The sequence below is a fragment of the Anomaloglossus baeobatrachus genome, chromosome 3 (genome assembly GCF_048569485.1).
Source record: "Anomaloglossus baeobatrachus isolate aAnoBae1 chromosome 3, aAnoBae1.hap1, whole genome shotgun sequence".
In the NCBI taxonomy this organism is placed as follows: Eukaryota; Metazoa; Chordata; class Amphibia; order Anura; family Aromobatidae; genus Anomaloglossus; species Anomaloglossus baeobatrachus.
This window is the reverse complement of record NC_134355.1, coordinates 382,670,846-382,693,376: the sequence shown is the minus strand read 5'-3', so window position 1 is coordinate 382,693,376 and position 22,531 is coordinate 382,670,846. Positions and strand designations below refer to the sequence as shown.

Below are 22,531 nucleotides of genomic sequence, written 5' to 3'. Positions count from 1 at the left end.
TGGATAGATTCATTTAAAGAAATATCATTCTGGAAAGTAAAGTAATTGCACTAAATATAACAATGTATATAATCTCTGCATATTTGAGGTCATAGATATGTACACTGAATATGTACCAGGCAACTAAATGTTTCCACAATGTATAAAAATAGAAAAGTATTTTTAAAGGTTCAAAGCAAATATTTGTGACCCCCTAAACACAAAATATTACTGTTACATAATTTAGCCTCAAGCATTTATCTCTTTTGCCGCCAGAAATGGTCTTTTTCATTAGATTGTGATATATATATATATATATATATATATAGTATCATGACTATATATGATACATGAACGTGAATAATAGAGGCAATATTAGATAATGTGATGGCAGATGGCAGACTACCCACCTTTATTTTTACGGAGGATCTTCAAAATATTAGGTCGTTTGAGTACTATCTAGTATTGCTAACGATATGGAAATCTAGATTCCAAGCAAAAGATTTGGTCTTCATAGGCAATTTGAATAAATGGGAAATATATTTAGATTTTAGAATAATGTTACAATTAAAAAATAGATAAAAAGATTAGACAGAAATGGTGTAACTTGGAGTTGTGCACATTTTTGTGATTTTTGGCATTTTCACAACTGTGTCTCTCAGTCTGGAACAAGGGTGCATGACACCACAGCTAATCTAATTAATTATGAGCTGTGGCATTACTTAGGTCAAAATTGTTACTTCGGTCATGGACTGGAGTAAGATTTCTGGCGTGGTGCGCTTCTTAGCCCCTTCATCCATAGGCGATTTTCCGTTTTTGTTTTGCTCCCCTTCTTCCGAAAGCCGTAACTTTTATATTTTTCAGTCAATCTTGCCATATAAGGGCTTATTTGTTTGCTGGATGAGTTGTACTTTTAAATGAAACCATGAGTTTTACCATATAGTGTACTGAAAATGACAAAAAAATTCCAAGTGCGGAAAAATTGCAAAAAAAAGTGCGATTTCATGATGGTTTTGGGATATTTTATTCAGCGTGTTCAATATATGATAAAACTCCTGTGTTGGTATGATGCCTCAGGTTGATACGAGTTCGTAGACATCAAACATGTATAGGTTTACTTTTATCTAAGGGTTTAAAAAAATCAGAAGTTTCTTCAAATAAAGTGAGGCATTTTTTGCGCCATTTTCTGCAACCTGTAGCATTTTCATTTTTCGGGATCTGGGGCTCAGTGATGGCTTAGTTTTTGTGAATCTAACTGACGTTTTTAATTGTACCATTTTTGCGCAGATGCTACATTTTGATCATCCGTTTTTGCATTTTGCGCAAAATTTGAGGCGACCAAAAAATGCAATTTTGGCATTTGGAATTTTTTTGCTGCTGCGCCATTTACCGATCAGATTAATTAATTTTATATTTTGATAGATCGGGCATTTCTAAATGCGGCGATACCAAATATGTCTATATTTTTAATTTTTTAACTCTTTAATTTTCGATGGGGAGCGTGGGGGGTGATTTGAACTTTTAGGCTTTTTTATTTTTTTTTATTTTTTAAAAACTTTTTTTTTACTTTTTTTATTTTTTTTATTTTACTAGTCCCCCTAGGGGACTATGAGGTCCAGCAGTTTGATTGCTGTGCATTTCTGTTGATCACAGCTACACAGCTGAGACCTGCAGATATGCTCATCTCCTGTCTCACACAGCACTCGGCCGGGTAAAAATCGGAGTGAGGCATAATAGCTACAGGAGTCATCATATGACCCTGTGCTACCATGGCAACCATCGGCTCCACGTGATCACGTCACGTGACTTCTGATGGCGGCTGGTGAGTAAAGCTTTACCGCGACCACTAATTAAATGGGGCTGTTACATTTTGACAGCGCCATTCAAGGGGTTAACAAGCACGGGTGGAACGCGGTTCCACTTGCGCTTGCGACGCACACAAGTCAGTTGTACAAATCAGCTGACATGTGTGTGGAACACTGCAGGCTGCCTGCAGCAGCCAGCAGGGATTAACACTATGACTGGTAGGACGTAACTTTACTGCCTTCGGTTGTTAAGGGGTTAAATAATACCTTCAGTTGAGAAATCCAAGCTTTGATTGCAGAATAATCCTTGTTAAAACCTTCAGAAATAATGTAATTTGTGCACAGACTTGAGCATTGTGGTAGGACTCTGTGAACTTTGTCCTCCTTCTGGCTTACCTTCTTTTCTTTATTTAAATTTCTCCCATCTTTGCCATCATTGCTGTTGGTGACATGTATGCATTGCTATTTTGACGTTGCCGTTAATAAGATGATGCTGTAATCAGCGAATGAGCTTACCGCGATCTCCGGTGTTGTTTTACTGGGGACACTGTGAAGAGGACTATGAGCCATGGCAGCACATGCGCTGATCAGGAAAATTAAATCTGTGTGTGACGCCCTGGACTAGCCAGGTAGTCACAGGTAGGCCCCCCGGAACAAACACCAGCCCCTAAAAAGGTATCAGCAGCCAACCTAAAAACCCTGAGTCACCCCTCTCAGGTCTTGATGTTCACACCCAGGGGCGGAGCCAGGTGGTTCGCCATGCCCACCAAAGAGTTCGGATAGCCTGAGGCGGGAAAAACATGCAGATTGGTTAGGGAAGTGGAGTAGAGAGGAGTAACGTCTGTCAGGGATTTGGGTAGGAGCCCAGATACCCTGTGGCCAGGAGACAGACGGTGGTGGCCGCCTGCAAGAGCCAGGAAGATAGCCGGTGGAACCGTCAGGGACCGGGACAGGGTAGTGGCCCACTGGTACCAAACCGGGGAACCAAACGGAAACCGGAGCACCAGGAGAGGTACTCAGACCCAGTACGAGGCCCAGAAGCCACTGGACCGAGTTGAATTCACTGATTGGAGTCTGGACCTTAGGTTCTTTCCCACCCAAGTCCCGACTGAAGGCAACAGCCCAACGAGGGGGATAGAAAGCCACTGCCCAGGCATAGAGATCCCACGGGCAAACGGGCTCTCACCTACATCCACTAGCCGGTGAGCGGACTCCCGTCGCTGAAGCGAAGGAAGTCAGCATTCTACTACAGAGGTGCAGTAGAAAGGTGGGGACCACCAACCTGAGTAAGGGGCAAAACGCAGCCGGCTGCGGGCACCGACCACCATCCTTTTGGTTTACCAGAGACTCCGGTGTATTTATAATAGTGAGTACACCAGTGCCCTCGGGCAGTGCATTGCACCGCACCATCCCGCCCGCACCTCTCGCCCAATCGGGCCCCCGGGGCCACCAACACCTGCCCATGGAGTGGATCAACACCAAGCTGCACAACACCGTCCCCGGGAGTCTATTAAATGGCAGCGGTGGTGCCCACTCACTCACCACAACCCGTGGGTGGCGTCACGAACTTAACCCCCAAACAACTGTGGCCCCGGCCGTGAACCTCCCCACCGAACACCACTCCTCACGAAGCGCCAGCATCCCTTCAGAGCGACGTGACCCCCGGGTCCGGGAGGAGCTCGAGCCACCCACCGATGAGCACGGATCCGAGTGGCTCGGCAGTCGGTTGAGCCCCGGGGCGGTACATGTGCATGCCCACCGCCGTTCATATTCGTCTCCATAGTGTTTTCAATAAAATGGTGCTGGAGATCACGATGTGCTATTTTGTTGAAGGCAACATCACAATACCAATGTGCAACAGCGGTAATGGTGTGAAATTTAACTAAAGAAAAGGAGGTAAGGCTGGAGGGGGAATCATTGTAGAGAGCCCGACCTACATAGAACCTCCCGTTGCTCAAGCCACTGCACAAATTCCGTAATTTCTGAAGGTTTTAGCAAGGATTATTCTGCAATCAAGCCTCGGATTTCTCAACTAAAAGTATCATTTTAATCAGCATCGTAGAGCTATTATTGCACTGCCTCTAGTTTATAGAGCAAAAATCGGGTGGTTGGTTCCCTTTAATGAATAAGGAGCCTCTGACTCCACCACAATCCCTCATCAACACTGGCAAAAAAATGAATTAGGGCCATTATTTGAACAGACAAGACCCTGTACCAGATCATTTACTTCAATTGCGGATTTTAGCTTTAACCGAAGCGGCTGAGCGCCTAGGGATGGAAATAATTGCACGAGAGGTGATCCATTTGGGACCTGTCTGTCTACATGTACTTTTTTTGGAAGAAGTAATCTAATATTTTTTTCTGTCCAGTACCTAATAGAGAAACATTACAAAACAGGTTGTAAATAATAGAATACGCACACGTCAATAATGTACACGAACCTAAAAGGAATATTCTGGGAAGCTGGCTTTGTTTATCTTTCCTTAAGGAAATCATTACATATTCCCAGTCTGGTTACTCACCGTCTGAAAACATGAGAGTCTGTAGGTCCACGGCCAGAGATCGATCATCCTGTAGCGCCATGGCAACCATCTGCTGGAGTTCTGTCACAGTGTATGACATTTCTTTTGCCTCTTCATTGTTACCATTTTCAACTTTGTTAGATCCGATAGTAGGCGTCTCATCAATTTTATTTTTAGATTCAGAGCTGCCTTTTTCAAAGACCACAGCATAGCGCACTACAATGCTATCAGATCTGCAGCATGAAAAAAGCAAGAAAATGGAGTATATTGAGTGAGGCTTCCATTCAATTGCTCTTATCTCTCTTCCCTACTGTAAACCGGTAACAAAAAGAACCAACTAAAATGCAGATGTAATATATTGTAAATAGCCACCTTCGCAAAAACAGTTATTTCACATAGCTACACAGTCTTTACAAAGAAATTAAAGTAGTGGATAATAATAGTGGATTTAATTACACGGCCAAAGATAAATTCTAATTGCACCTTGTACTCTATAGCACCAAGTTCTTACAAAGTTTAAGCTTCACATCACTTATATAATCAATGCTGTCACTGAGCTACAGGAGATTTTTTTTTTTAGTGTATTTCTATATATAAATGAATATTGGACATTTTTTTTTAACTTTTTTGCTATTTTTGCAAGGGGGTGATGGATAGAGAACCCATATTGGTCAAATTTTAAGAATCTTCTCAGAGAAAGACAAGTGTTTTTTTTCCATTGTTTCCATTTACTAACAAAGTCACAATGTTACTGTCACACTATACCATTCGGTGACTTGTGATGGGCTCAAGGTAATTGTTGTTACCTTCTGTATCTATTATTTAATGTGTTTTTTCCGTTAGGCACTCTTGGGATTAATGCACTTTCTGTTGATGTGCAGCAGACTTCCTTATGCAGTTCAGCTGTGTCCACTGATGTCCACTTGCGGCCTGCATAAATACCCCTTGCCTCCAGCAGGGGATGCTACCTATTCTTTGTGCATTCTTTTGCATGTCCCGGAGGTGAACGGACGTGTTCCTTTCCCCCGGTTGTGGGTTGTTTGGAAGTTATCCTAGGTGTTGCCACTTACCCTTATTCCCTGATAGTTCCAGTCCACCTTTGTATTTTTTCCCCATACTTGTTTAGGTGTTTATTGGTGTCTTATGTGTTTTGCCCTTGTAACGAGGAGAGCAGCTCTGACTGTTTTGTGATTAAAATGGACATGGAGACTGACATTACACAGGATGGTGCTGCCACCTTGTGGACAAGTGCTGAAACTGTTCGAGAGGTGGACGCTGTAAAATCTGATTCCCTCCCTCAGGCACTTGTTGTACAGGAAGCAAAAGTGCGGGAAAAGGACACTGAGCTATTGGAGCTGGACCTGAGCAGACCTGCCTCGGACTGCCCTCATCGCTGAAGCGTGAGGGATTGCCAGAACTGCTGCAGACGGGATACTGGACTCAAGGGACCTCCAGACCGTCTCCTTACTCTGTACCAAGAGACTGTAAGCTAGTCCTCTGTTGAGAGGGCTGAAGATCTTCCCACTTCTCTCCCTTGGAGTTGCCGCCGGTTACCCGGAGTCCAGGCCTGCTATGTGGGAGCCCTCCCTCCTTGTGTTTTGGACTGGTAATATAACCTATAGGGCAAGTCAGGGACAGAATTCTTGTTTATCATTGCTGTTTTTGTTGTGTTCTGCGCCGCGCGTCTGAAGTTAAAGACCCGGATAGCAAACCCTGGTTATGTGTGCTGCTAAGCCAGCGGCGTGTGTCATTGAGATGTTTACCAGTAAAGAAATGTACCCTTACATAAAATCCGAGCGTGGGGATTTTGTTGGCGCAGATTATGGGAACTTAGCCGCGGCCTTACCCGAGGTCACTTCATCTGGCGTAGTCGGCAGGATCTGTGACCAGCAAAATCCCCTCCCGGTGGTAGCTTATAGTCAGACAGCTCCTCCGGCGTCTATTGTAAATCAAGTGAGAAAGTTTAACGGACGGAATTACCCTGTACCTGAATGGGCGGAACAACTTAGGATAGTGGGGGAAATGTATAATGTTGATCCTAAGACCTTAGCGGAAATGGCTATGCTGACGTTAGAGGGGGAGGCATCGATGACGGTCAGAATGGAGACGGTTAGGGGCCAGTGTACATTAGATGACTTGGTTCGGGTGCTAGAGAACACCTATGGGCCTACCAGATACCTGGGAACACTGCGCTACATGTTCTTCCAGCGTACACAGCTCGAGTGGGAGGACATTCCCCGATATGCGAACGCCCTCCAAGTACTGCTGGAACAAGCCTGCAAAAATGGAGAAAATCTAGCTGGTACATCCTCCCGCGACCTGGTGCTGAGGGACCAATTCGTATTAGGACTGAGAGACCCGTATCTCAACCGCTCATTGCAGGACTTACTCCGGATAAATCCAGCCCTTACATTTGCTGAGGTTAAACAAGAAGCCATAGAACGTTCTAGGGGACCTGTTACGGGAACAGAGACTTATACCGCTACTTGCAAATCCATGTACAGTACAAATACTCCGAACAGCGACACGGAGGAACTGAAGCAGATGGTAATGGATTTACAGAAGCAGGTGCTGCAGCTCACATTAGACCGACAGGCGGATAGGCAAGTGAGACGGCAACCTAGCCGGCTTATGGGAAAGTGCTGGACATGTGGTGACCCCCGTCACAGAGCAAACCGTTGCCCCCAGAACTCCTTCCAACCCGACCCGCAGCCGTTCCATCGAATGGACTCTCAAACACCCCAGTTTCACTCGAAACAGCAGATGGAGCCCCAGGCCTATTCACTAGAACCGCCAAGCCGTGCCTCTCAATAGCGGGCACCTTTAAACTAGACACCCCGGCTGAGCAGGCTCACTCGACCGGGAAGGCCAAAGAGAAAAGGAACCAACAAAGGAGCCAGCTTGCATCAAACAGCCCTACACTGAAAGTAATGCTAGAGGGTGTTGCCGTGCAAGGACTAATGGATACTGGATCCCAGGTGTCCACCATCTCAGAGCAGTTTTACGAGAAATATCTACAACCACGGGCTGCTTATGACCCGAACACCGTCATCAAGATCAAAGCGGCCAATAATCTACCCATTCCAGTAACGGGAGTAGCTTGGATGAGCACCGAAATGTGTGGACAGGACCTCGGGAAGAGGGGGATAATCGTGGTCAAAGAAGGCTTCGGTTTGGAAATGCCCATGATTATTGGGATGAACATCCTGAAAGACCTAGACCTGGTATTGTTTACCAAGCGGGGACCAAAGTACTGGCAGGAAGTTACCACACACGGGGCCACCCGCCGAGCATTCCAAAGAGTGGTTCGGGCCTGCAGCCTACAGCAAATGGCAGAGGAACAACGGCCCATAGCCACTATCACCGTGCCTCGCCACACTAGGATCACCTTACCGGCTGAAAAGGAGACAATTATCTTGCTACCCCTTAGCACCACAAGAACCGCTTGAAGGCGTGGAGGTACTGATTGAGCCGCAAACCCCGAGGGAGGGAAAACTGAACCCATTAGTCGCTCGCATTCTGGCTGTCGTGAGGAGGGGAAGGATCCCTGTCCGTCTGAGCAATACGGCTAGTGTAGGCGTCGACCTAGAAGCGGGGACACAGCTCGCCAGAGTCTACGCCCTACCTACAGAGGTGAATCCCAGGGGCCCCCTCCCAGCAGAGGGAGACTGGACAGTGACTGTCTCCACCATGGCCACCGCCACAGATGACACTGAAGCTGGAAAGGAGCTGCTAGAGAAGTGTCAGCTGGATACATCCCAATACTCTAAACAGGAAGTGTCCCAGGTGAAAAAACTACTGCAGGAACACCAGGCATCCTTTGCCCGGCATGACACCGACTTTAGATGCACCACCAGTATCCAACACGAGATCCCTACAGGTAACGCTTCTCCTATCCGCGAGAGATACCGGCAGATACCACCCCAGCAATACCAAGAAGTGAAAAACCTCCTGAACTCCATGCTCCATGCCGGAGTGGTACGAGAGAGCCAAAGCCCCTGGGCCGCACCGGTGGTAATAGTTAAAAAGAAAGATGGATCCCTGAGGTTCTGTGTGGACTACCGCCGCCTGAATGCTTGCACCATCCGGGACTCATACCCTTTGCCGAGGATCGAAGAATCCCTGACGGCTCTGAAGAAAGCCAAGCACTTTTCCTCCCTGGATCTGGCCAGCGGCTATTGGCAGGTACCCATGAGCGAAAAGGACAGAGAAAAGACCGCTTTCATCCTACCCATGGGTCTGTACGAGTTTGACAGGATGCGCTTTGGCCTGAACAACGCGCCGGGAACTTTACAGAGGCTGATGGAGCGCTGCTTGGGAGACTTCAATTTCGACTTCACCCTTATCTACCTTGATGACATTGTGGTCTATTCAGCCACGTTCGAAGAACATCTACAGAAGCTGGGCCGTGTGTTCCAGAGGCTAAGGGAACATGGCTTGAAGTTGAAACCCAGCAAGTGCCGTCTTCTACAGCAGGAGATCGATTACCTGGGCCACAGGATCTCGGCTGAAGGTGTACAACCATCGCCGGAGAAAATAGCCGCTGTACGGGACTGGCCCCAGCCCACAACTGTCAAGGAGGTCAGGGCTTTCCTGGGACTGGCAGGCTACTACTGCCGGTTCGTCAAGAACTTTGCCCGGCTTGCCGCACCACTGCACGACCTGCTTCGAGGAACCACCAACAGTCCCAGGGGACGACTCATCAATTGGGGACCTACTCAAGAAGAGTCCTTCCAAGCTCTAAAGGGTGCCTTGACGTCGTCCCCCATCCTGGCATATGCAGATTACACCCTGCCCTTTCAATTATATACTGACGCCAGCCTACAGGGTCTGGGGGCAGTACTCTCACAGGTACAAGAAGGCAAGGAACGTGTTGTAGCCTATGCCAGTAGGTCCCTACATGAAGGTGAAAAGAATCCCACCAATTACAGTTCATTCCGGCTGGAGCTGTTGGCCTTGATGTGGGCAATGACTGAGAAATTTGCCGGATATCTGATGGGGACAGAAGTACTAGTCCTGACGGATAACAACCCTTTGGCCCACTTAGAAAATGCGAAACTTGGGGCTATGGAGCAGTGATGGATGGCTCGGCTCTCCAAGTTTAACTACAAGATTAAATATAGAGCTGGGGCTGAAAATCAGAATGTGGACAGCTTGTCCAGAAGGACATCCCCCTCGCCCAGTAAGGACCGGGACGAAGAGCTGGAAGGAGACGAGATGCCTGACTTCGCAAGACTAGCCCGGCAGATGATGGATTGTCGCCAGTATGCTGTGGATAAGGCTGGCACTCCAGTAGGGTCCCCATTGTCCCCACAGGAATGGTGCAGAATCCAGGACCGGAATGCTGAATGTGCCCTACTCAAACAATGGGTGAAGCAGCAGCAGAAGCCGTCCTCTGACACGCGGTCACGACTGTCCACCAGTACCCTGACCCTGCTCAGCCAATGGGATCATCTGATTCTGAGAGAAGGAGTGCTATACCGGAGGATCTTCCTATCCCACATGCTGGAGGAGTGCCTACAGGTTGTAGTGCCGGCCCAAATGGCCCGTGAGATGGTGGGAGAAGCACACAAGATAAATGGCCACTCTGGGATAGACAAGACCTTGCGGTGGATCCAACAGTCCATCTACTGTCCGGGACTCCGCAAGTTGGTTGAAGATGTCTGCCAAGCCTGTCGCACCTGTGAGCTTTACAAGTCCGCTGAGCAGCGTGCACCTGTCCAAACAGTTGAGACATCCCGGCCCCTTGAGCTGTTGATGGTGGACTACCTGTCGATTGGGATGGCAAGTGGTGGCTACCAATACTGTCTGGTTATGGTAGACCATTTCACAAAATTCGCAGTTGCTGTTGCTACCAAAGATCAGACTGCCAAGTCAGCTGCGCGGGCCATGTGTCGACAGTTCATCCAGGTCTATGGGTGTCTGGAGAGGTTGCACTCTGATCAGGGGGCTTGTTTTGAAGGTCAAATTATCGAGGAGCTGCATCGGATGTATGGGATCCAGAAGTCCAGAACCACCCCTTACCACCCACAGGGGAATGGTGCGTGTGAGCGCTTTAACTCTACTCCAGTTGATCCGCACCTTAGCTGATGACAAGAAAGACCAATGGCCCCAATTCCTCCCAGATCTAGTGTGGGCCTACAACAATCAAGTCCACTCCGTGACGGGCTTTACCCCACACACCCTTCTCTTTGGCCGCCCAGGAAAAGGGGTCCATGGCCTAAACCTGACCAGTCCTGAAAAAGATACCGGCGGTACCTATCCATCCTGGCTACACACTCACCGTCAGAAGATGGAAACTGTATACCGACTGGTAGGCCAACAAATCCGGGGCCAGAGACATGCTGACAGGAAGAACCCTTAGAAGTAGGACAGCTAGTGCTGGTTCGTATTAAGAAGCCTCAAGGAAAACTCCGAGCTAAGTGGGAAGCTGAAGTCTATCGGGTAGTTTAGCGCCCCTACCCCGATGGTCATATGTACAGAGTCCGGGGCGAAGATAGCGGCAACTCTCGCACCTTGCATCGGAATATGTTGCGCCCCTGCCGATCCCAGCCTGACCCCCTGACCACAGTACCCGGTGAGGATGACACTGCTGACATGACTGACACCATTGATATTACTCAGCATAGTGACCTTGTTGACTCCAGGACTGATTACCCGCCTGCTCAGACTGGCTCTCCCTCTAGGGAACTGACGGAGGTAGAGAGTGTAACCGGTGATAGAGTGGAGGGAAACCAACCTCTGCGGCGTACTACCCGCACCACTACCGGGGTTCCTCCTGAACAGTCTTATAGGGACCAGTATGTATGGTCCACTTCTCAGCCTCCCCCTGCCACAGCCTCAGTCCTCGCTGCCTTGGAACCTGTGAATGTTGACAGGGACTGCCAACCTTTCAGTGGGGGGATATGTAACGAGGCGAGCAGCTCTGACTGTTTTGTGATTAAAATGGACATGGAGACTGACATTACACAGGATGGTGCTGCCACCTTGTGGACAAGTGCTGAAACTGCTCGAGAGGTGGACAGGCACTTGTTGTACAGGAAGTAAAAGTGCGGGAAAAGGACACTGAGCTACTGGAGCTGGACCTGAGCAGACCTGCCTCGGACTGCCCTCATCGCTGAAGTGTGAGGGATTGCCAGAACTGCTGCAGACGGGATACTGGACTCAAGGGACCTCTGGACCGTCTCCTTCATCCATACCAAGAGACTGTAAGCTAGTTCTCTGTTGAGAGGGCTGAAGATCTTCCCACTTCTCTCCCTTGGAGTCGCCGCCGGTTACCCGGAGTCCAGGCCTGCTACGTCAGCGGCGTGTGTCATTGAGATGTTTACCAGTAAAGAAATGTATCCTTACATAAAATCCGAGCGTGGGGATTTTGTTGGCGCAGATTATGGGAACTCAGCCGCGGCCTTACCCGAGGTCACTTCACCCTTTTTTTGGTATATTGTTTGGTGAGATGTTTATGGGGGTGTCTCTCTCCCGGTCTGTTCCCTGGGGTGGTGGGTGAGGTGGGAACATAGTCATCAGGGCCAGGATAGGAGACAGGGCTACGTTTGAGGCTCATCCCTGACTACCATCTAGACTACTGTCAGGATGAGGGACAGTACAGGGTCTCCAGATTTAAGGTCAGCCTAAAAGCCCCCGTACCATCCAAACTGCCCCATGACAGTTACCATCTGTTTCTGAAAAGCTAATAAACAATATTGCGAATTTTGCATTGCCAGATTTCCAAAATCAGACGTACTGTATTCCATCATGTGTTTTTATTATCTTAAGAAGTTGCCTACTTTTCAGTAAATCATTTTGGACAATCGATGGGGAAGAGGATTGACTTATTTCTACTAATAAAATAATGTGATGCAGGAAGACTATTATACAAATGTCCTTCCAGTATAAAATCAAATTCCAAAACACAATATTTACATAATGTACAGATAAGATAATATTACAAGTTAAATTACCCATCTTTCTCCTTCTTCTGTCTTGAGTGTTCAGCGTGAAAAAAAGAGAAAACAAATATGTAAATCGCAGCCTTACAATGAATACCTGCAAGTAAATTTTTCTTTTTTTTCTTAGAGACACAAAAAAGTCATCTAGACCAAAGTCTGGGACCACGTCTTCCCTAGACTATTAGTGTTGAGTAGCCTCAGAGCACATTGCATTGACTATATTGTACCTCACTTACCCCCCAAACAGGGGCGTAATGATTGCAGTCACAGAAGGTGCGACCATGACTGTGCCCATTGATGCCAGTGCCAATTTCACCTTGACGTGCGTCCTAGGAGCGTATTGGAGCCCAGAAAACTGCCAGCTCACCACACTGCAAAACATGCTGCTGGCCAAAAAGAGGCTGGCAGCAGATGTTGGCTTGCAGTATATGTATCACATACAAATATAATAAACTTCATGTTATTTTACACTTGTCATGCACAGAGTAGGAGATGTCCGTGTGTAACGCGTGACACATGCGATCAGACCAACAAGCGTCTGATGCACTACAAAGAACACCACACAAAAGGGGAAACACTGGGGTCACGATACAACAAAGGTCCCTGCCGCTAGGGAGGGGGATGAGGGGGCACCTTCTGAACTCCCCTCAATCTGACTCCTGAGCTCCCTAGCATCCCTATACAGGTTCTTTCAACCTGTCTGTGAGCAGGATACCTTGCACCCTTAGTTGGCCCTTAACTCTCCATGCCAAGTCAGTAGGCTGATGAGTACACTAGACTTGCCATTACACTAGTAAACAGAGGGAATGGAAAGACAGACAGGAAATAAACAGAAGGATACAAAACACCAAACTTCACCGTAGCAGATGGACTCAATAGTAGCAGGTGGATGGGCACGGGAGAATAAAGGCCGCTTTACACACTGCGATATCGGTACCGATATCGCCATCGTGCGTACCCGCCCCCATCGGTTGTGCGACACGGGCAAATCTCTGCCCGTGTCGCACAACATTGCCTGGACCCGTCACACTACTTACCTTCCCTGCGACGTCGCTGTGACCGGCGAACCGCCTCCTTTCTAAAGGGGTGGTTCGTTCTGCGTCACAGCAATGCCACAGCAGCGTCACTGAACCGCCGCCCAATAGAAGCGGAGGGGCGGAGATGAGCGGGACGAACATCCTGCCCACCTCCTTCCTTCCGCATTGTGGCTGGGAGGCAGGTAAGGAGAGGTTCCTCGTTCCTGCAGTGTCACAGAGAGCGATGTGTGCTGCAGGAACGAGGAACAACTTCGTTACTGCTGCAGTAACGATATTTGAGAATGGACCCCCATGTCGCCGATGAGCGATTTTGAACGTTTTTGCGACGATGCAAAATTGCGTATAGGTGTCACACGCAACGGCATCGCTACAGCGGCTGGATGTGAGTGTCAAAATCCGTGACCCCCAACGAGATTGCTGTAGCGATCTCGTAGCGTATAAAGCTCGCTTTAGTCAGCAGTTCCTTCCACCAGACTGGCCAAACTAGAAATTATTCTAACAGGATTAAGGACTGCTGGGAAGGCTCCAGTATTTAACCTAAATGGGTGTGGACCCAAAACAGCTGCAGCTGACCTGTCCTGCTCAGAGCTGCTGGCAACAAAACTGGAAATTAACACATGAGATGCCAAAGGAAAGTAAACTTCATTTAAATATGGAAGGCTCCAGTCCTAAGACTGTCACTAGTCTCAAAATAGCAGGGAGATGACTATGACAACACTCCTTATTTTATTTGAGTAATTTCTTCTATTTCTCTGTGTAAAATAAAATGTCAGTAATTTTAAGATTTATTTAACACGTAAGAAAATAAAGACAATATATTATTGATGGTCTAGTTGTTGTTTTTTGTCTGTTTTTCATTCGAGCCCTTTTCATCTTTTAACTTGTGCCTTTTTAAAAAGTCTACTTTGTGTTTGCCTTTTTTGTTTTCTCTATGTTTGTCATTGTTGGCTGAGTTTGGAGTTTTCAGATGTTTTTAGTTGATTCATTAATAGACTTTTAAAAAAAAAATTGAATTTTTTTGCACAATTGTACTACAGTCCCTCCCTGTTTATTTACATCTGGATTTTTTTTGTGTGCAATTTTGCAACATTTTAGCCAAACATGCAAAGTTTTACATCAAAAAGTTGCAACAAGAGACAAAAAGAAAAATAAAGTGCATTTTTGAATTTGTGCAAAATTTATTAACCATTTTGAAGAATTTTGCTTAAAAAACAACAACGAATGTTCCTGCTCTGGCCAGTGCTGGTGATAGGGGAGGAGTCAGTACAAGTGGCTCTGGTGGATGCAGGCTCTGCCCATCTATTAAGCTAGGTTTCATTAGGACCTGCAGTATCACTGTCTGACTGTGCTGGTGTGTGCCTTCCAGCTGAGGTTATCACCTTTCAGCTATGGAAAGGCACCACAGCCTTATTATTCCTCCTCCAGCCTGCTGGTCGCCGCCAGATATAGTCTTGTGTACTTGTACTGCTGCGACTCTGGTGTTTTTTGACCTCTGCCTATTTCCTGACATTTCTTCTGCCTGCCGATTTTGTACCCTGTCTGACATCTTGGTTTCGACCTCGGCCTGTTTTCTGGACACTCCTCCTACCTTCTGATTTTGCCCCTTTTTTGTACCTCCTGGTTTGACCCTGCCTGACGACTACTTTTCTCAGAATTGCAGCCTTCCATAGGCAGTGACCTCCTGTGCCCTGGAGTAATTCCAGATCCCTGTACAGGGGTTAAAGGGTTTGGGGGTTCTCGGGATCCTGCTGAGTGGGTGGCTAGCCTCTAGTCTGTCTGTGACATCCATCCTGAGACTATGATCCTGGGCAGACGTTATAAGGGCATTCCTTTTAAATGCTGCTGCCAGACAGCGGCATCTAAATGGTTAACAGCCATGGCTGTTAGAGACAGATGCCGGCTATGTAATATAGTCGGTATGAGCTGCGTATGAGGGGAGCTCAGCTCCTGAGTCTATTGAGTCTATTTTGAAGACACTGTTATTCAACTTTGACACATTGCATTGCTTATACAAGCTTAGCCATTTTTTATCGCAGATTTACATCCTGCACATCTTTTTTGCAGACATTTATGACTGGCTTATTCTTTTGAATGTAAAGGTGGTGTCACACACAGCGACGACGACAACGAAGTCGCTGCTACGTCACCATTTTCTGTGACGTAGCAGCGACGTCCCGTCGCTGTCGCTGTGTGTGACATCCAGCAATGAGCTGGCCCCTGCTGTGAGGTCGCCGCTCGTTGCTGAATGTCCAGCTTCATTTTTTGGTCATCGCTCTCCCGCTGTGATGCACACATCGCTGTGTGTGACAGCGAGACAGCGACGAAATGAAGCGAGCAGGGAGTAGGAGCTGGCATCTGGCAGCTGCGGTAAGCTGTAACCACGGTAAACATCGGGTAACCAAGGGAAGACCTTTCCCTGGTTACCCGATATTTACCTTCGTTACCAGCGTCCACCGCTCTCGCTGCCAGTGCCGGCTCCCTGCTCTCTGCACATGTAGCTGCAGTACACATCGGGTAATTAACCCGATGTGTACTGTAGCTAGGAGTGCAGGGAGCCAGTGCTAAGCAGTGTGCGCGGCTCCCTGCTCTCTGCACATGTAGCTCAGCGACGCGTGTCGTTATGATCGCTGCTGCGTCTGCTGTGTTTGACAGCTAAGCAGCGATCATAACAGCGACTTACAAGGTCGCTGTTGCGTCACAGAAAATGGTGACGTAACAGCGACGTCGATGTCGCTGTCACTATGTGTGAACCCAGCTTAAGTTGCAGAAAATCAAGTGCTTGCATCATTAACACCCCATTCAGATGAATATGACTGACGTTCGAGTGTCAGAAATTTCTGCAACAAACCTTGATACCACACCTGTTTCTGGAACAATATTTTACACTAGTTGTTATAGCAACCATCAAAATTGTGAATGATGCTCTGGACTGCGGTAGAGGTTATAACTGGGATTAGTACAAGACAAAGAAAGCAGAATTACTCTGCCTTATCATGTAGATTATGCAAAAACTTAAAGAATGTTGAACATGCTCAAGATTGAATAATGGAAATCTTTACATGTTATCAATTGTCATACAGAGGGACCTCAGCCAGACGTCACGTGGGATGATTGTTATCTATCAGAACCTATATTTTCTTCTCAGAAAAGGATAGAAAGAAACAATTACTGGTTCTGTAAAGTGCATTTGGTTTTGGAGCTGTTATATAATAAAAACATTCTGGGGGAGCGGTAAGGGCTATTGATAAAATGTGTATTCTGAGTAAACTCTTAGCTAGAATCAATAAACAGCTGAGTTCCATTAACACGTAGTGGTTTATAAAAAGTGATAGCTTCAGATGGAAATTCTAAGCTTTCTATCTGCATTTTGCAAAGTGATTTATATAAGCAATCACGCATTTTCAATTCTTTAATGGCAACTGTTATATCAATATGTCAAGGTAAAATGTACAAATCGAACATAAGATATAAGTTTTACATGTGCTATTCTTATTTCTATTTGTTTTTACTTTCTTATTCCCATATAACTAGCAGCAAGTAAATTAGGCAGCTGTCTAAGGTATTGCAGCACTAGACTCCAAGAGGCTGATTCATCAAGCACTTTTCTCTAGAACTGTGGAGTAAGCTGCATGAAATTGTAAGGATGTGCGCTGGTTGCTGTCACGTTCCTTTCGCTGAAGACACCAATCGTGTTACTGTATTGTCATGTGAATTCTGTCCTGCATCTTTGTAAATAATGAAATATGTGAATTCTGATGTAATGTTTATTGTACAGTAAGATTATGTGTGGCTGTTGGACTATAGAGGACTAAATCACAGAAAAGAAATTTACTCCTAAAATAAATAGTTTATTAAGGTACAAAGTTAAAAGGTAAAAAAAGGAAAAACATGAGAAAAACTCCCATTAACAAACAAGGTGGAGAGAACGCCCACTATACAAAAACGGAGAGGGGTATGGTGAAGAAACCAGCTGGTTGGAAGTGAACCAGTAGGTGATATATCTGGATAAGTATAATTATATCACAATACTGATTAACTTATCCTAATATCTCCATATCCAAGGTAAACATAGGTTACCACTACCAGATAATCACCCTCAAAACCATTCAAACCAGTTGATATTACAATAGTCGGACATGGACACTATTGGCCCAGGTCTGTCAGTCAGTCAGTTCAGTCTACGATATATAATCATCGATCAAATTGAGTCAAATATCTGAATTAAGCATCCCCAAAAAATTGGGGAGCAAGAAAACAAAAAAAAAACCCAACACATTTCACCTCTCAGAAGAGGTTCATCAGGGGTATATATATATATATATATATATATATATATATATATATATATATGGGATAGAATATTTAGGTACTCATAGATAGATATACTCGTTCTCTTATAAAAACAACGGTTCTATAATATGGGACCACCAAAAAAGTTATGAGGATATTAGGCTAGGTGCTTCTGATGTGTCAGCTCCCAGGGTGCTCCTTTATAACAGAGCTGCTGGATTAGGAGGCCTCTTTTATAGGAAGGTCCATTATCATCTCATCTCCATTAAGTAGAGTTCAAAATATCATAAATCCACGGTAGCAGCCAACCGGTGGTGTTTTATTTCCCATAGGGCTTGTGACATATAAATGTATTCAATGGAAGCTGACAGCACAGCTAACAATGGGTGCACATCATAAATCCTTACTATCTGCTGTATATCAGATCAGATACAAAAAATATACAGACAACAGATGTCCTACATGTCCAGTGAGACTTCGCATGAACCGAGGTGCTGTAGCTCCAGTGTCTGTCCTCAGAGTGGCCCAACTGGTTTGAATGGTTTTGATGGTGATTATCTGGTAGTGGTAACTTATGTTTACTTTGGATATGGAGATATTAGCATAGGTTAATCAGTATTGTGATATAATTATCCTTTTCCAGATATTTCACCTACTGGTTCACTTCCAACCAGCTGGTTTCCTTCACCATACCCCTCTCTGTTTTTGGATAGTGGGCGTTCTCTCCACCTTGTTTGTTAATGGGAGTTTTTTTCATTTTTTTACTTTTTAATTTTGTACCTTAATAAACTATATTTTAGGAGTAAATTTCTTTTCTGTAATTAATTCTCTGTTTGGTTTCTCCAACCTACCGATTCCTGTGAGTATACATGGACTATAGAGGAAGAAATAGTTAAGTGGGACTAGCCCACAATGGGAGGGGTTAGTTCATAGGAAGAGAGATGGTTGCTTTCTAGAAGGTAGTTGAAACCCAGCGTGTGACAGGAGCATAAACAGACATATAGTCTGATGGTCATCAAAGCTGCATGCAGTGGGTGAACGATGGCAAAAGAAGGATAAAGAAGGCCAGAACTGGGATAGCGTCATCCTCAAGTACTGACTGAGACACAGATTATAGGACAGGGGTGCACAATATCTTTTGGCATTGCAATAATGAACCAATCTCAAGAGCTGCAAAAAATGTAAAGAAATACTGTTATGAATAAATCTGCAGAACCACCATCAGTGCATCAATACATCACCAGAATCAAGTTTTAAGTATTTAAGAGATTTATGCTCTCAAAAAATAAGTGTGAACAAACACTAGCTTACACTAAGATTTTGGAGCAGAATCTCACAATATCCTCCTCATAATCTCAAAATTCTATGTTTTGAGGATTTTTAAATTGTAACATAGCTCTGAAGCACATTTTCATTTTTGATTGCTACATGTGTACAAGATCAGAACAACCGTCAGCATGAATGCAGTTTCAGGACCAAGATCTTTACATGAATGCAGCGCCAGAACCACCATCAGTACATGAATGCAGCTGTGCAGTTTCAGAATAACAGTCAGTACATAAATGCGCTGTAAGAACCACTGCCTGTACATGAATACAGTGTCAGAACTACTGTTAGTACATGAATGCAGCCTCAGAACCACTGTCAATACATAAATTCATTGTTAGAACCACTGTCAGTACAAGAATGCAACACTAGAATCATAGTGTCAGTCTTCTGGATTTGACCACCTGGCAAATCTCTGTTCTGTGATCTGTTTCCCTCTCCAGTGAGTTACAGTCAGATTTAATCTCTGTCCAAGTTCTGATCTTCTGATGTTTGTGCTCAGTCTTTTTCTGCCAGATGTTTTTCCAGGTGTTTCAAGCACATGCTATTTTCTGGCAGATTGTGACCTAGTTGGTTTGATCTTATTTTTTATGCTGCTCTCTCCCCCGGATTCTTAAGGAGTTATGTAATACTCCCTATGTCCGATTAGGAAGCAAAGTCGGAGCAGTCATCTTAGTTACTCTGTTAAGGTTGCTTCAGTAGGTGCAGGGGCCTGTACAAAAACTAGGCAGGTCAAGTGTAGTCGTGTTACGTTGACCTTAATTTACATTATTTTCCACGTGTGCACAATAGTGCACATAACATTGTCACCAGCCAAACCCATTTTTCTATGTGCTGACACATCACTATGGACGCTGTGAACGCCTTGTCAACAACCAAACCAACAACCAAAAGAAAAAAGCCTCAGCACCACCTAATAAGTTATTAGAAACACATGTGCCATGTACCCAACAAGAACATCTATACAAAAAAGTGGTACAAAAGGCACCAGGTTTTAAGATAATGAATATTAAACGCCTTGTCCACATGATTGTAATCCCTAATTTTGGAAGTGGCAGGGATAAAACAACAGCAACAACTTACACTTTCCAGCGCTGCAGAGGTTTCTTCCCATCAAAAGTTGTCTCCAAATCTAAGGTAAAATTGCCAGACTGCTTCGACGGGGACCAAAGTAAGTTTTCTATTTTTTCTTCTTTTCGTAAACTGTATTTTCGCCTCTGTACAGTGTCGTCTGGAGGAGAGGTCAACATATACCCTTATAATATCTTTGATTTGTGCAGATACTCAGGCTTGCGCTTTTTCTTTGTCTGTGGATTTGCCAATATTTTCTTTTGTAGATGCTTTCTTTTCTGGACTTGGTCTTATTTATTACAAACCCGAAAAGGTTGCAGTTGCTGAGTCAATGATCCACAGGTTGGTTCAGGGTAATCATAAAGTGGAGGACTATTGCTCCCAGATCAGATGTTGGGCAGTGAAATCCTTCTGGAATCATCCAGCACTCTGCAGTCAGTTTTGTCGGGGACTTTCTAGTCAGATTAGAGACATGATGGCTTATAGTCCCTCCCCATTGTCTCTGGAAGAGGCAATGTCACTGGCTGTTTCTTAAGACAGAGATTTTAGGGTTAAGGATACATTTATTGGTCTGTCTGTGACTTATTCCTCTCTTATAATAGACTAAGGCGAATCTATAGAAATTGGTGCCTGCTGAAAGTTCAAGGGAAAAACTGTTCTAGGAACTCTTGCTTGTTTTTGCTTGTAGTGTTGCCATTCAGGTCATGTTATGAGTCAATGTTTTAAGTACAAGAATTAATTTGTAAAAGAAAAAACAAAAGGGATTTTAAGGTGTAATGACACAAGTGCTATGAGTCTGAAATTATCTCTCATACATGCAATTGGGTCTTTCCTATAAATGTTACGGGGGGCTGTCTGATAATAACCGAAAGGAGTATCAGACAGTCAGGGTCCACCGTGCAAAGACTTTGCTGCAGACTATGGCAGAGTGCGATACCTCTGTTAACTCACAGAAGGATATAATAAGAAAGTAAAGCAATTCCTCCCTTACTTGGAGGGTGTGTGGAATGATCTCTGTTAATAATCACAGAGACAAAGGCAATGTGTGCGAAATGGCACCTACCTAGGTCCGCTCTTCTAGTGGTGCAAAAGAGACGAACAGCAGCGTAAGCCGCACAAAGCTCCTACCTGCGTTCGCTCCACTAGTGTGCGAGGACACGAACCACTAGATATGGCACCTGCCTAGGTCCGCTCTTCTAGTGGTGCAAAAGAGACGAACAGCAGCGTAAGCCGCACAAAGCTCCTACCTCTGTTCGCTCCCCTAGTGTGCGAGGATACGAACAACTGCCAGACGCAGTATAAGGAACGTTACCCTAGCGGCAACGTCCACCTACGAGTACAATCACAAGGCCCAGCCAGACCATGTGCCTCAGGCACCTGCCTATGTCCGCTCCCCTAAGAGGTAAGGATACGGACAGCAGCCGAAGCTGTAAGGTATAAGAACGCTACCCTGCCGGTAGCGCTCACCTAGCATAGACAGAGGAATGCCTAGAGGAACGCGCACAGAGCGTCTACTCATATGCATGAACCAAGAGGACTGAGCACCATGCGGCGTGTGTTAGGGTCTTATATAGACTCTGTGCCTCATCCAAGATGGAGGACACCAGAGCCAATCCGCTTCCAGAACGACAGGAGTGACGTCATGCTGGCCTATCACCGAGCAAGACGTCACAAGCACATGACCAGCGACCAATCGGCATAGAAGGTGTCAGAGACATGTGACCTCGTGTCAGCGATGATGTCACCCGCACATGTGCAATGGCTCCAAGATTGGACTTAGTCTCCGGCGCTCGGACATGTGCAGTAGCAAGAAATCTGGACTTAGTCTCCAGTGCTCGCAGCAACCGTAACAGTACCTCCCCCTCAAGGGCCCCCCTCCCGGCGACGCAGATAATCGGCAACTAAGTCGGGAGCATGGACAGCCTCCTCAGGCTCCCAAGAGCGATGTTCCGGGCCATAGCCCTCCCAATCTATCAAGAAGAACCTGCGCCCTCTAACCATCTTAGAACCAACTATGGCTCGTACCTCATAGCTAGAGCGAGAGGAATCAGAGGCAGGAGAGTGCACTTCACGAGCGTGAGGTAAAATAGCCGGCTTTAGCAGTGAGACATGGAATTTGTCATGAATCCTAAGATGGACAGGTAACTTCAATTGATAGACTACAGGATTTACCTGTCGAAGAACCTCATAAGGACCCAGGAAGCGAGGAGCAAATTTGACAGAGCTCACTCTAAGTCTCACGTGTTTTGCAGAGAGCCACACAAAGTCCCCTGGAGAAAAGACAGGAGCCGGGCGACGAAACCGATCGGACACCGTCTTCATACGGTCCTTAGCTGCTTGGATCGACTCTTGAGTCCGATCCCAAACCTCTCTGGCATTAGTTGCCCAGTCGGCCACAAGAGGAGGAGGTGCAGCAGCGGGAAACGGTACCGGTACCCTAGGGTGTTGCCCATTATTGAGTACGAACGGTGTCTGCCCAGTGGCCTCAGCCAGCGAATTGTTAAGGGCAAATTCTGCCCAGGGTAGGAGGGAGGACCAGTTATCGTGGTTCTCAG

At 45.9% G+C, this 22,531-nt stretch overlaps 1 protein-coding gene across 1 annotated transcript in view; it reads right to left on the bottom strand.

Annotated features, from left to right (window-relative positions):
• Positions 1-22,531, bottom strand: part of IMPG1 (interphotoreceptor matrix proteoglycan 1) — a 601,870-nt gene that overhangs the window by 361,738 nt on the left and 217,601 nt on the right. The window contains exons 10-11 of the mRNA XM_075341503.1: positions 12,265-12,285; positions 4,307-4,539 (exon numbers count right to left, since the gene is read on the bottom strand). Coding sequence (XP_075197618.1) covers positions 4,307-4,539; positions 12,265-12,285 — 254 coding nt within the window. The remainder of the gene's footprint in view (positions 1-4,306; positions 4,540-12,264; positions 12,286-22,531) is intronic.